Genomic DNA, 15,230 nt, shown 5'->3' with positions numbered 1-15,230 from the left:
TGCCTGCATAGACACTGCCCTGCTCCCATCTTGGTGATAATGGACTGAACCTCTGAACCTGTAAGCCAGCCCCAATTAAATGTTAACCTTATAAGAGTTGCCTTGATCATGGTGTCTGTTTGGAGCAGTAAAAACCCAAGACAATGACTTTTACCATGTCAGTGTGGAAACCTCTGTCTCCTGAAGATTGCTTCTTACAACCCCATGCTAAATGCTAAGCCAAAGCACTTTGTGAGAAGGGTCTGGATTTTAAATGACTTCTCATAGTCTTCTATTATCACAGAAGACTGAGGCAAGATGTCTAGCCATACATTTCCAGAACAATGCAAAGGACGCACTAAGACCTCTTTGCCTTTCATGGAAGAGACCATCGTATAGGCACGCAATCACTAGGCCCGCTTGCCACAAATGAACAGGCCAGACTCCCTCAAAATGTTGAGTTGAGATTATTTTTTGTTTGTTTAAAAAAAAAGGCAGGGGGGGGAGGAGAAAAAATGTTACCCTAAAGTGATCCTTATCTTTTTATTCTTTATTCAAACAGTTCTGATGGACATTTATTTCGCAAATAAACTATGAAGGTTACCTTGGCAGACTCAGGTTGCTCAACTCCTACATTTTGCAGAGAAAGACCTCTCTCTTCAAAAGAACCAGCCTCCGAGTCCTTGGCCTTTAGACGCCTGATAAGAATGTTTCATGTCCAAAGCACTGGGCCACATTGTATTAATTTGAAGAGATAGCAGAGATTACCAACTTGCTTATGCTGAATGCGTGACTTTTGAAGACGAAGGCCTTGGACCAGTAGCTCTCTGGAAGGTTTAAGGCTTAGTAGCTAAGGTCAGTTGGGATGATAGAAATGCCTGTCACAGACTTCCAGGAAAAACCCTGGTGGCAAGAGTTGGGCACGGTGTTTTGGTTGGTGGTATTTTGCATGCTGGTATATGGTACTTATGAAAGAGTTGTGTATACCTCATCTGCCTCCCCTGGAAGTGTGGGACTCTGTTGACCTTAGCCCCATTCTGTGCTATGTATCAAACCTAGGATCCTACATTTATGGAAAAGTATCCTACTTCTGAGTTATGCCTAGCCTTTTTGCTTATTTATATCTTTTCACTTTTTAAAAAAATTAATCAATTAATTTTTTTACACTCCATATTTTATTCCCGTACCCCCACCCACCCTCCGTCTGTTCCACATCCCATACCTCCTCCCTACCCCCCTGTCTCCATGTGGATGCCCTCACCCATACCTCACCTGACCTCTAAAGTCCCTGGGGCCTTCAGTCACTTGAAGGTTAGGTACATCATCTCTGAATGAACACAGACCCAGAAGTCCTCTACTGTATGTGTGTTGGGGGCCTCATATCAGCTGGTGTATGCTGTCTGTTTGGTGGTCCAGTGTTTGAGAGACCTCATGGGTCCAGATTAATTGAGACTGCTGGTCCTCCTACAAGATCGCCCTACTCCTCAGTTTCTTTCAGCCTTCCCTAATTCAACAACAGAGGTCAGCTGCTTCTGTCCATTGGTTGGGTGCAAATATCTGCATCTGACTCTTTCAGCTGCTTGTTGGGTCTTTCGGAGGGCAATCATGCTAGGACCCTTTTTGTGAGCTCTCCATAGCCTCAGTGATAGTGTCAGACCTTCCTACTTTAAGCCTGTTGCTGGACCTTCTTTTCCTCAGGCTCCTCTCCATTTCCATCCCTGTAATTCTTTCAGACAGGAACAATTATGGGTCAGAGTTGTGACTGTGGGATGGCCCCCATCTCCCTCACTTGATGCCCTGTCTTCCTGCTGGAGGTGGGCTTTATAAGTTCCCTCTCCCTACTGTCGAGATTTGCAGGCAAATAGATGGAACTAGAAAATATCATCCTGAGTGAGGTAACTCAGACCCAAAAGGACATGCATTGTATGTACTCACTAATAAGTGGATGTTTTCCTTCTGAGAGCCCCATGATAAACAGAATTATTTTTATTCTATTTCCTAATTGGTTATCATTGCTTTATAGGAATAGTATTGAGTTTTACAGATGAAATTTTACTGAATTCTAAAAGTGTAGATTTATTTAAAAAGTAGACAAGTGAGCTAAAAACAAGCTTTCTCTTAGAAATTGTCAGCAAACACAATGACCATAAGAAGTTTCATTTTTACTTGTTTCTAGTTTTTACTCACTTCATCTGTTAAATCGACTAAAGGGCAAATTGTTTTCTAAAGTGTACCCTCAAAACAAGTCTCGTTCAAAACTTAGCAGCACTGAGTTGTTTCTTTTGCTAACACAGGGATGTAATAATACCTCTTCGTAGTTTTGTTTCATGTCCTGATGACTAACATGACAGTTTTCATGGCTCTGGGTCATTCAAGTTTTCTTGTATGTGTGATGCTACTTCAAGTCTTTTGTATCACCTTATATAAACTATTTTTCTTCTTGAGTCTTAAGAATGAATTTAATATTCCAGAGGAGTCCCGACAGAGAGGACAAGGATGAAATATCAGAGAGGCAGATCAGAAATGCTGAGAAAGCTGGGCATGGAGCAAGGGGAGAGCAAGTCAACCACAGTGTGCTCTCCAGGGCTGCCTCTGGGCCTTGCCCGTGGCTTCCTGCCCAGTTTTCCCTCCAGGATGACCTGTGACCTGGAAGTGCAGAAGGACCAGTCTATCAACAAGCAAGGGGCGGGCAGGCTGTGGAAGAGGATGGTTTGCATGGTACGATTCAAGGTTGAGAAGACACACAAAGGAATGTGAAAGATGTGGCTCTTGCATGGGGATTGGAGGGGTCCAGATGAAGCTTCCTGGCTTAGGAGTGTCTGATGAGGAAGCAGCCACTTCTCTAAGGAGCTCTGTTTTCTCCTACCTTGAAGGGAATTTAAGACTCCAGCTGAGGCATCTACACCATAGCTACTACAACTAAGGCTCTGCAAACATTGTGGGAGAGGGAGTGGTGGGACCATAAGAGCCAGGGGCTGCAGAGATGGCTCAGGGGTTAAGAGCACTGACTGCTCTTCTAGAGGTCCTGAGTTCAAATCCCAGCAACCACATGGTGGCTCACAACCATCCGTAATTAGATCTGATGCACTCCTCTGATGTGTCTGAAGACAGCTACAGTGCACTCATATAAATAAAAATAAAGTTAAAAAAAAAAAAAAAAGACAGTAAGAGCCAGAGGACTGGGATGTCTGCTCAGATGACGTCTTCTGCATGTGACCCACAGAATCTCAGCAGTATAGTCAGTCAAACAAGACCTGCACAAGGACACTAGTTAAACATCCCAACACAGAAGGGGGGACTCTCACAAGGCTCCACTCCTCGATGAAAAGCTACACATCCTTAATGCCTGCTGAGGGAGGAGGGTAGTCAGTCTTTTCCAGGGACAAGCCCCCTGTTGAGTCATCCGGTTTAGTGAGCCCTAAATACAGATACATATGAGCTATACACACACACACACAGACAGAGCAATATTTAAAATGAGGTCATAGATTTGAGAGAGATTGAGAGGACATGTGAGGAGTTGGAAGAGAAAGTAAGAGAAGAAAATAATGTAACAGTATGTGTGAAAAATTCTTAATTAAAAAAAGTTTAATTATTATTAAATATGACAAGTCAATAAGTGTAGCATCTACATGAAAATAATTTATTACTTAATGTTGAAAACCACAAAAATAAACTTCAGATGGAAGAAAATACAGTAATATCTATTTTTCAATACATTAAATCAGTTTCATTGAATTTAATTTTATAAATAGTTTACATAAGTAAATCACAAGCAATAACCAAAGCACCACAGCGTCGGAACTGTCGTGGTGTATAATATCAGGTAAGGGTCTGGCATGTCAGCGAGCTTTTAGCCCATTTTTTTAAGCAGTCTAGCAAATAAATGTCAGGTTAAGACTGTGGTATACAAGGTCGGTTCTAAGGACCATCAAATATCTCTCTGTCTATAATAAATGCATTAAAATATGCAAAGGCAAGACTATAAAAATATTAATTTTTTTTCCTTTTTTGTGTTTTGAAGTAGGGTTTCTCTGTGTGGTCCTGGCTGTTCTTTCTGGAACTCACTCTGTAGACCAGGTTGTCCTCAAATTCAGAGATCCACCTGCCTCTGCCTCCCAGTGCTGGGATTAAAGGTGTGCGCCACCACAACCCAGCAGAATTCAGTTCTTTAAGTAAGTAGCAGGAAGGGCTTTTTGGTAAGAACTTGTGGGTGGTACTACATCTGTAGCAACCTCTGAACTGCTGCAAATCTTTCTCCCACCGCAATTAGCAGAGACGACAGAGAAGTAGCTACGGTAAGTGCATGACTCCTCAGGGCTCATCTTCTGAGTTGTCTATTTTCTCCTAAAGAGGGGGATGAAAACCAGGCAACTACACAACTTATCTTGTTTACTGCAGATTTGTAGTCAGATATAACTGTTAAGAAATACTGCCATTTAAAGTACTGAGTTAAAAAAAAAGATTTTGAATTATGGACTAAATATTTATGGGAACCAAGTGCTTAAACGTAAGATAAGAATACAAATCACAGGTTTGGACAGGTCCTCTGAACACAGATAATACTGTGCATCACCTTCCTGAAGGGAACAGCCATGCCCACGCTCTTTCTGTTAAGCTAATGTTCTTCATGGACATCATGGCCGATTCTAACTGCATCTGCTCACAGGACACAGAGATGCACACAGGTAGGTATGGAAGCATCAATGGCACCATGGAGGCTAAGCACGGAGGAGCTGACGGCGAGGTTGCTCCACGGGGCTCAGAGTCCTTGGAAATATTTTTTATCCATTATAAAATAATGCATCACTTTCTGACCTCACTTCTTACGCTGTCTCTAACACGACTGATTTCCAACTGATATATATATATATGCTGGGAATGAAATCCTCATGGTTATTAAGGAAAACATAAAAGAAATAAGTTAATATTCAGTCTACATTCTTAAAAAGGTCACGTAGGGGAGGCATTATTGCACTTGTGTTCCTTAAAGGAATACATTTAAAATAAGGAAGAATAAATATATTGACCCACACAACGACACTAGTTAAACATCCCAACACAGAAGGGGGGACTCTCACAAGGCTCCACTCCTCGATGAAACGCTTATAATAATTTCATGATTATAATTTAAAATAATAATAATTTCAATGATAAACGTTGATAAAATGTTCAAAGTTCATTTAAAAAATCCATCAAGGGTGTGTCTGGGATCTCGGGGCTTTGTTTTCTTCGATGTTGAGCTCTTTGTCTTCATTCCTGGCCTGGAATGAGAAAGAGCACACAATTGCTATGTAGAAGGAAATATTTGAAAAAGAGTTCTGCAAAAACAGCTTTTAAAATGTTACTCAGCTAGTGTAAAAAAGTAGAGGTGAGCCCCTGAAACTCAGAGCAGGGCACAAGCTCTCTTCACTGAAGCTCAGAGCAGGGCACAAGCTCTCTTCGCTCAAGCTCAAGCCAACCCTACCTTTTGGTCCTTCCTGAAGCCTTCTGAAGTCTGTCTGCAGGGGAAAGAAAAGTCAAGAAATGCCATGAAGGAAAAGCGACACAAAAGCTATAAAATTAACAGAGTAAAGATATTATACATATCCCAAACTAATTTTTAAAATATTGTTACAATAATTAAACTAGGGTGTGTGTATGTGCATGTGTGTGCATATGTACATGTGCGCACATGTATGGAGTGAGCAACTTTCAGAAGTCAGTTCTTTCCTTCCATTGCATGTTCCAGAGACACAGCTCAGGTTGAAAGACTTGGCTGCAAGCACCTGTACCCTCACAGCCACACTGCCAGCCCCACAAAGTTAACTTCACAGTATTGTTTCTCTATAACTATATACTTATAGTTTGTACAGTACTGTTTCTTATAACTGTAGAGTTCTACTGGCATTAAACTTAACTTCTGCAATCTTGCTATAGTCAGCATTACCAAGAACAAAGTGTAAAAGACTTCCTGGCTCTATAAATAAAGCTAGTTTATCACAGTACAGCAGCAGACGCTCCCTGAGGGAATTTCGTTTTTGACTGGATCACTCAGATCCTTCAACTTTAACTTCATTCTACAATAAATCAAACCTAAGCTGGACTTTCTCCTCAATTCAAAAGCTCACTTTGAATTATTTCTAGTCAGGGTAAAGGTAACTAATATTTTCCTAAATGAGAGCAAACACAAGCCATCCTTTTCATAGTATACATTTCAAATTTATAGTTTCGGGAATTTTAATGAGACATATCCCTAGAAAATCACATTCCTCTTATTTTTTTAAATTTAATTTTAAGTGTATTGATGTTTTATCAACATGTATGTTTGTGTACTGTGTGTGTGTGAAGCCAAAGAAGGGTACCAAACTCTCTGGTACTAGAGTTACAGCATATGGTTGTGAGCCACCATATGCATTTTGTGGACCAACTGTAGGTCCTACCCAAGGTTTGCAAGTGCTCTTAGCCACTGGCCTGCCTCCCTTCCTCCCACAACGCATTCCTCTTAATGACCACACACTTACCAGTACTTCTCGAGCTTTCTTTGGGTTGTTTAACTGAATTACCTTCACTATTTCTCAGTTCTTGGATAATACCTTTATTTAAGCAAATATCCACATGTATGTTGAAGAGGGTAAGATCAGAAGTCTCTTGTTCTAGGTTACAAACAGGACACACTAGAGCTTGTCCTGTTACTACCTCATCTGTACAAGGCTGGATAGATTCTTGCCTACTTAATGCACTGATGGTTTCATTTGCCAGTGATATAGGACAAGACTTGTCTGGAATATCAGGATATTCCTCTTTGCTGCGATTATTCTCTAGAGTGTCCATACTTGCTGCTTTCAATGATCTGTCTTCCATCCCTGTTAGATCTACACCATCTACTGAAGTGATCTCTCCATTTTCATGCCTCCGTTTCTCACCCAGTGGAATAGAGGGGTGTACATCTTCCTTCTGACCAATGTCTGCAGAGGAAGCATGTGAGTAACAGGATATTTTTGAGTTCTCACTGGTTGACGGTCCATCAAGACACTCATCTACATGTTCATTAAAGGCTTCCAGACTGACACCTTCTTGCTCCCTAAAGCAAACTGGACATATAAATGTCTGACAGTCATTTGAATTCTCTGATGTTTCAAAACTCTCGCTCAGCTTCTTTAATGCTTGGGATGGTTCCAAGATCTGTAAAGCTTGCTGACCCGCAGTTTTACATCTGGATGTGTCTTGACAGTTGGAAATTCTTTCTGATCGCTTTTTATCAAAGAAACTCTTCGTATGAGACATTTCTAAGGGCTGTGCAAGCTCAGTTTTGTCAGTTTTGTCTAGACTATCCCCAGTAGATGACAAAGCTTGGTTTCCAGCTTGTAAGAAACCAATGATGCTCCTTTGTTGGTGTTTCCTGTCATCTTCACTGGAAAAAGTAGACATTCGGACACCTAAGTGAGACCAAAACCAGTCAGTCTCAAATTGTACAGACGTTCACTCCCAACACGGACAAAGCATGGAAAACAATTATGAATACTATAATGACATGTATGCACAGGCAAACTAAAGAGAAATAAGTACCACTGGAGATGTACACACACATACACAACATACATTTTTTAAGTGCTAAGGTTTGCACCTGTATGTAGTCGTTTGAATGTAAGGCATATAATTTGCCACTTAGCTGAGTTCACAGACCAATATTTTCCAAATTAAAGGACATTGGCATCATGGCTGGTGTTATAAAGAAGAATTTACTTTGCTTTGTAAAACTGAGTATCAGTAAATGGTAAAAGTCTGTTGGGGTTGGCATGATTATATAGAACTTTCAATGCCATTAAGTAGAAAGTAATTAATTGGAGTCAACTACAGAGACTCTTCAGTGCTGATCTTTTACGGTAGACTTAACTTTTTAAGGAGTGTTTCATTTTTACACAACAATTGAACAGAATATTCCTATGTATTATCTGTTGTCATTCATGTACAACAGCTAGTACTACACACACACAAACACACACACAGCACTATCACCCAAATGCTAAAGTTTACCTAAGAAATTAATCTTGGTAGTTTTCATTCTATGAGGTTAGATGTAGTTATAAAGACATATATTCACCATTATAGAATCACATACTATAGAGGAATTTTAATCTAGCAGCAGCATGGCTACTCTGGCTAGAATAGAGACACACTATTAGCATACACCTTTAATCCCTCTGGCTGGAATACAGACATATCTTAGTACACATCATTAATCCCAAACAATGAAGGTAAAGTTAGTTTGTAGAAGGAAGCACCCATGTTTGAAAGTGATGTCTAACTGAGTGGTAGACAAAGTGATGAATCAGAGAAAGATTTGACAGAATTCCCAACTCTCATGAGAACAGAGAGCAAAGAGGCAACATAAAACAGGGCAGGGCAGAGAGAGGGAGGAGGCAGTTTTACCAAGAAAGGTTGCAGAGAGAGAGAGAACAAGCTAGACATAGGGAAGACAGAACAAACCAGAAAATGAGAAGGAGCCAGATTAGAACAGATTGACAGAGTTAGTTTGAGGCCAAGCAGAGCAAAAAGTCAGAGGCTGAGATAGAAGCCAGATTGGATCAGTCAATTTAGAGAGGAATTTAGAGTCAGAACAGCTGAGTTGAATCCGCTAGCCAGAGTTCAGAAAGAACTAGAAAGGGTGAGCTTATTCAGTAGCGTCAGAGGCTGAAAACATTCTAGGCCTACATTAGACTGCATGGAGGCTAGAAGCTTCTGGGACTAGGCCTACCTAGGTGAGCAGACTGAGGCAGTGAGCCTCCGAGGTGACAGTTACATCAGGGGAACAAAGGTCACTTCTACAATACACAGTTGTTTAACTAGCCCCACGTCTTCTGCTTTCATCCTTCCCCTTGGCAATGTCGTCTTTACGGTCTCTAAGGTTTTGCCTTTTTCAAGATCCCAATCATACCATGCTGGCTTCTTATACTTAAAATATTTACTTAAGTTTCCTTCATGTCCTTTTGTAGCTCATTTACACTCTGAACATTATTCTGTTGTCTGGACACACAGTCTATCAATTCACTCAAGTGTATCTTGCTTGCTTCTAAGTTTTGCAATTACAAAGAAAGTCTCTAGAGTCGCTTGCTCTTTGGCTCTTTTTCATAGACTTCATGCAGTGGTCTCACTGGAGGCTACCTCTCCAGTGTGAGAGGAAGACTAATGATCCCCTTTTGCACAATCTCTTACAGATCACTTGGAACCACGGCTTCCTAGTGTTCCCAACAGATAGTGGTTGGCAGTGTGGTTTCACAGTGTCATAATCTTGATGTGTAATTCTGAAATCAAAAATTTCTAAAGATCATTGCACAAAGTGATAAAGACTGAATTGAAGTGATATTATTTAGTGTCTTTGTAATCTAAATAACAAACTTGCTGCTGTTTAGTGACAGAAACATCCACGTTTCATTATGTCACGGTGTTCCAGATGCCCAGGAGAGTGTTACAGGATATAATCAGAATGCCCAGGCTTTGTTTCTCAAATCTGTTATATTCTGAGCCTTGAACATCGCACCTCATGGACTTCAGAAAAAATAAAGATAAGAACAACTTCCATTCGCTCTGACAGAGTTGAAAGTCCATTCTGTACGTGCATCCAGTTCTAGGGATTACAGCTGATGGTGCAGATGAAGACGCTCTTAAACAGTTTTAGAAATAAACAGAGGGGAAAATTTCCCAAGTTGAATGTTTTTTCTTTTTATGGTGGGGGCATTATTAAACACACAAGAGGAAAAATAAACAAATAAATAAATAAATAAATGAATAACTGGGGGAAGAGAGAGAGGGAGAAGGAGAGAGAAAGAAGCCTAATTACCCATCAGTCTTAACCGCAGGGGGTGTGGCGAACCCACATTAACTTCTGTCCTTAGCAGCTCCTTGGCAATGGCAAATATTTCCTCTGCAGTAGAAATGGCGGCCGGAACTGTAGATGCACGAGTTTTTACTTCAAAATTCACGTTCTTCAGCTTAATGGTAACAGTTCTTCCCTACAACACATGCAGCACATTGATATGGGAGGTTTCAGAACTTGTAAAAGAAGATAGTTTGCAGGTTAGAAAAGTTTAGGAAGCCTGTTTGTGCATAAGGATACAAAACTGTCATAATTAAAATCCATGTCTGAAAAACATCATTTAGAATATAATTACCATTTCCCCCTCAATTAATTAAAACTACTTTTAAATGAAGGGCAAAGTTAACTAATCACTTTTACCTTTACCTTTCATTTCTCTGAGGTAATTCTCTTTTGAAAGTCGGGGGGATGAATAGCTCACACTTACTGCATGATAAGCACATGCCAGAGTGCTCCCCTAGACACCTGTAAGGATCATCTCTATGGCTAGTGTCTTGAGGACATAAGGTTTCAGTTGGGGAGGACTGATGACATTTGAGCATTTCCTTGGGTGTGTGTGGAAGTAACTGGCAGCTGTTGCACTTGAGGGTAAATTCAACTCCTGACTCATTTCCTGACTAAGAATCAGTAACTTCAGGCAGCAGTGAAACCCTCCCTTAACCAGGTAATGACGTGAGAGGAGAGGCTGGTAAGGCCACCTCACCTCTGTGCTATTCTTGCTACATACCTATAGCCTATGACATGGGACAAATGAGACAGTGACACTCCACAAGGCACATGGCCAGTGGTTATCAAGACTGTCGGTTTTACCAAGAGGGAAAGGCTATCAAACTCGCAGAGCAACCTAGGGAGACAGGACACTAGTTAGTCACCATGTGGTTCCCTGAAGAGAACCCTGGAGAGAAATTAGTAGGAAGTTAAGAGCAAGACAAAGGCAGGCTGAAGCTTGGCAAACATCAAGTGCTGGCATCACTTTCTAGGTTGACACATACCTATGGTGGTATGAAATGTTAACAGTCGAGGGAGCTGGTGAGAGAGATAATGGAAACAGTCCTATAAATCTGAAATGAATCTAAAATTAAAAGTGCATTAAAAAACTCAAAAATAAACTATTTTATACTCAGGCTAGAGAAGAGTTTGAAGTAAAATTGTTCAAATGCCCCAATTTTCTGCAATAACTTTTTAATACGTTTGTATTACAGGAGACTGAGGAAATATTAAATGTGGACTCTTCCTCGCAGTTGGGAGCGTTTCAGGCTACTGTTCTCAGTGTGTTTAGCAAACAGGATTAGAGCCTTGAAATACAGCGCCTGTTCCAGAAGGTCACTGCCTCGGTGAGTGAAGCCTTCAAGGATGACTGGAAAACCATTTATGATCAGAGGACACAGTTGTAGAACAAGCCTTCCCTTCGCCTTTGTCTCTCCTGCCACATGACTCTAATGTAGTAGCAATGATCTAGCGTGTTACTCTAATGTAGAAGCAATGATCTAGCATGTGACTCTAATGTAGAAGCAATGATCCAGCATGTGACTCTAATGTAGTGTTAAGGGTACAAAGTTGCCCTTCATCCCCCTGGAGCCATTTCAATGTCACGAATTGCCCTTCCTGGAGTGACCTCATCACAGATCTCACACACAGACGTCAGACTCACTGTTTCTGATTGATGGGAATAGGAATGTTCTATTGTGCTTGTCTCTAGCTTTAATAAATGTGTGTTCTATTCACTTAGACTAGTATCATATAATGAAAAAAATACAAAAACAAAAACAAAACCTAAAAACTAAAACCACCCCATGAAAACTCAGTACCTTAAGTCCTTCCTTCTGGAGGTCGTGGGCGAGCTCAGCGCACAGTTCTTGGCACAGGCTGTACTGTTCCTCTGTCTTACTTATCTCACTGAATGTCCTAGAGAAACAAGAAGGATGTTGGTGCATAATATGAAACTACAGCTGAATAATTTGGTAATGATAGAGTACATTCAAATAGCCTAGCACTGTATTTTCTTTGGCATAAATTAAAGTTTTCAAATAACCTAACACACAGTCAAGTAAAAATATCTGTATAAATGATCAAAAGCCATTTGCATAGGCACACTGATCAGCAAAAACCCCATTTTATGACAAGGTCTCCCTTTGTAGCCCTGGTTGGACTAGAATTTGCTGTATAGACCAAGCTGCCCCTGAGTTCACAGAGATCAGCCTGTCCCTCCACAGGGCTAGGATTAAAGGTGTGCACCGTGTCCATCCCTTAATTCATTTTTAACTGCCACATTGGTGCTTTCTTTTTGTGTGCTCTTCCATATTTGAGAAGCCAGCTTCCTATACCTGATTGTGAACTGGGACCTTCCTCCCTAGCTCCATTCCAAACTTGATGCCCTAGAGCATTTTTGAAAATCCAAGGAGAATTTTCAGAAAAGAAAAAAAAAAAAAGCCCCACAAAAAACAACGAAACCTGGTAGTAGTTCTTACATGTCTTAATAGAACATTGATTTTTTTCCATATTTTTTTTATTGGGTATTTATTTCAATTACATTTCCAATGCTATCCCAAAAGTCCCACACACACTCCCCAACCCACTCCCCTACCCACCCACTCCCACTTCTTGGCCCTGGTGTTCCCCTGTACTGAGGCATATAAAGTTTGCATGACCAATGGGCCTCTCTTTCCACTGATGGCCGACTAGGCCATCTTCTGATTCATATGCAGCTAGAGACACGAGCTCCAGGGGGGTATTGGTTAGTTCATATTGTTGTTCCACCTATAGGATTGCAGATTCCTTCAGCTCCTTGAGTACTTTCCCTAGCTCCTCCATTGGGGGCCCTGTGATCCATCCAATAGCTGACTGTGAGCATTCACTTCTGTGTTTGCCAGGCCCCGGCATAGTCTCACAAGAGACAGCCATATCTGGGTCCTTTTAGCAAAATCTTGCTAGTGTATGCAATGGTGTCAGCATTTGGAAGCTGATTATGGGATGGATCCCCGGATAAAACATTGATGTTTTGAGGAAATAATTGAAGAACTTTTAAAATATACACATTCCTCCCTAAACAAAGTTCCATTAAGATTTCATGTGACTCCAAACAAGATTCTAAGCCCCCAACACTGGATAATCTCTAAGCCAGTGGTTGTGACCCCCTTGGAGGTTGACCGCCCCTTTCACAGGGGTTACTGAGAATCATTGGAAAATACAGATGTTTAAATTACAATTCATAACAGTAGCAAATTCACAGTTATGAAGCATTAAGAAAAATAATTTAATGGTTAGGGTCACCACACCATGAGGAACTGTACTAAAGGGTCGCAGCATCAGGAAGGCTGGGACCAGGCTTTCCTCTACCAATATTACCTCAGGTTCCATCCTTTATCGCAAACACATGAGGAGGAAGATTTGGCTTGGGGTATTTTTTGTTTAATTTGTCTTGTTATATCTGATGTCCTCAGATGGGGCCAGGTTTAAGAATGAAATCCATTTGTTTTGTGTACACCTTACCCATGGTGTTCCAATGATCTGTGTTGGACTGCAACCTGTCCCATAAAATGAGGGCCGGAGTTCCCACACGTGACACGGCATCTCAGCACCCAGGAAGTCTTGGGATTTGGAACACTTCAGACTTCAGAAATTTGGATGAGACATGCTCTCTACATGTAACTTAAAACCTCTGCTGAGATACTGGCCAATATCTGAAGTTCCTGCAACTCCCACTGTAAGGCCTTAGGATTGTCAGGTAAACATTTAATTGTTCTTATGAAGAAGATTAGAAATCCCAAAGTGTTTAGTTTTCACTAAACAGGAGTAACATCAGTATTAAAAAATGTAAATGCTAGCCATGTTGCCCTACTGTGAGTATAGCAACCAAAGACAGCACGTTGAGCTTGGGTTTACCTCAGGAGTATAACTGCTGCCAAGTGCACAGCTTTTGTACGGGACTGATACTTTACTGAAAATGAACCTGAAACAGGTTAGCTACACCAAGTCATCCGTCATCAACTTTATTTTTATTTACATAAAAGCACAAATATTACCTTTCAACACTCATGCTTTTCCTTTCTCCATCCCTTGAAATGAGAGAGAGAAAAAAAAGGTTTATTTCCATCTCAAAGAAAACGGAGTTACTTTTGGCCAATAAGAGAATTTAAGATACCCGTTTTAACTAATTAGTTCATTTTATGTGCGTGGCTGCTTTGCCTGTATGTACGTCTGTGTGTTCAGTGCTCACAGACAACAGAAGAGGGCGTTGTCTGAAACTGGAGCCACCACCTGTGAGCCACCATGTGGGTGGCTGTGCTAGGAATGGCAACCAAGTCCTCTGAAACAATGGCCAGTGATGTTACCTGCCCAGCTACCTCTCCAGCACATCCTCCCACCCCAACATTCTCTTTAAATACACACACACACACACACACACACACACACACATATATTGTAAAACCCACTGAGGGTTTCTTTTAAATCTAAAAATGAAGCTGTCAGTATGACATAAATCGATAAGATACTAATCTGATTTCATGTTCATGGATCAAATCTATAGCTATTGTAGAAAACAAAATTAAAATAGGTATATACCTTGCTTCTATTAAAGTCTGAATACCAAAATACACAACGTATGAAAACAGGAGGCAGCGGTGCCGCAGGCGTCAGCCACAGCACACGAGTACCTCCTCTGTAAGTCAGCGTGCTTCGTGCGGGGGCTGGCACACCAACTCCTCTCCTCCAGGTCACTCAGGTCTTGTTCCACATTTGGTAAAGGATGATGACTGAGAATCTAAGCCAACTACTTTGACTGAATTCGAGCTACTCTGATAGGGGCCACTGAACTAAAGAAACTGAAGCAACGTGTGCTTTATTCAGTGTCCAAATACTTAATGGATGCACCATGCCTAAACTGTCCCAGCGCAGAGAGAGAAGAATGAACAAAATATACCAGTGCTTGTTTTCAGACAGTTACATCCCAGTGGATATAAACAAGGATAGATTAAACACAGGGCCTGAGGAGGTAGCTCAGCCATACGGAGCTTGCCTCATATGACCAAGGCCTTGGGTTTGAGTCCCAACAGTGCAAAAACTAAAAACAAAACCAAACTAATCAAGTGGAAGAAAGAAGACCTAATGACAGAGTTCTGTAAAGATAACCCCAGTCCTATGGGAAGCTGAGGCAAGAGGGCCACAGGTTCAAGGCTAGCCCAGGTTAGACATAAGTTCAAAATCACCTGGTTAATTTAAGTGAGACTTTATTTCAAAATAATAAGTAAAGAGAGAGGGCATGTAGTTCAATGGTAGAGCACATGCCTAACACATGTGAAGTTCAATAAATCACAAGAACCAAAAAACCAACTAAACAAACAAACAACAACAGCAACAAAAAGAGCAGTGTGTTCAAAAGAAAGAATACCCAGTC

At 41.0% G+C, this 15,230-nt stretch overlaps 1 protein-coding gene across 4 annotated transcripts in view; it reads right to left on the bottom strand.

The window, feature by feature from the left end:
* Nucleotides 1-3,614: 3,614 nt before the first annotated feature.
* Polk (DNA polymerase kappa) overlaps nt 3,615-15,230 on the bottom strand; it is a 65,766-nt gene continuing 54,150 nt past the window's right edge. For 2 of the 4 annotated variants that reach the window (XM_021180959.3, XM_021180961.3), the window contains exons 10-15: nt 13,858-13,890; nt 11,644-11,740; nt 9,800-9,971; nt 6,483-7,397; nt 5,447-5,480; nt 3,615-5,243 (exon numbers count right to left, since the gene is read on the bottom strand). In XM_021180959.3, coding sequence (XP_021036618.1) covers nt 5,159-5,243; nt 5,447-5,480; nt 6,483-7,397; nt 9,800-9,971; nt 11,644-11,740; nt 13,858-13,890 — 1,336 coding nt within the window. In that variant the 3' untranslated portion in view covers nt 3,615-5,158. The remainder of the gene's footprint in view (nt 5,244-5,446; nt 5,481-6,482; nt 7,398-9,799; nt 9,972-11,643; nt 11,741-13,857; nt 13,891-15,230) is intronic. The other 2 variants (XR_015045376.1, XM_085830902.1) reach the window with 2 other exon arrangements.

This window comes from Mus caroli, unplaced genomic scaffold (genome assembly GCF_978045245.1).
Source record: "Mus caroli unplaced genomic scaffold, Mus_caroli_1 scaffold_15, whole genome shotgun sequence".
Classification (NCBI taxonomy): Eukaryota; Metazoa; Chordata; class Mammalia; order Rodentia; family Muridae; genus Mus; species Mus caroli.
Note: the sequence above shows the minus strand (reverse complement) of the source record. Positions and strands in the feature narration are given on the sequence as shown.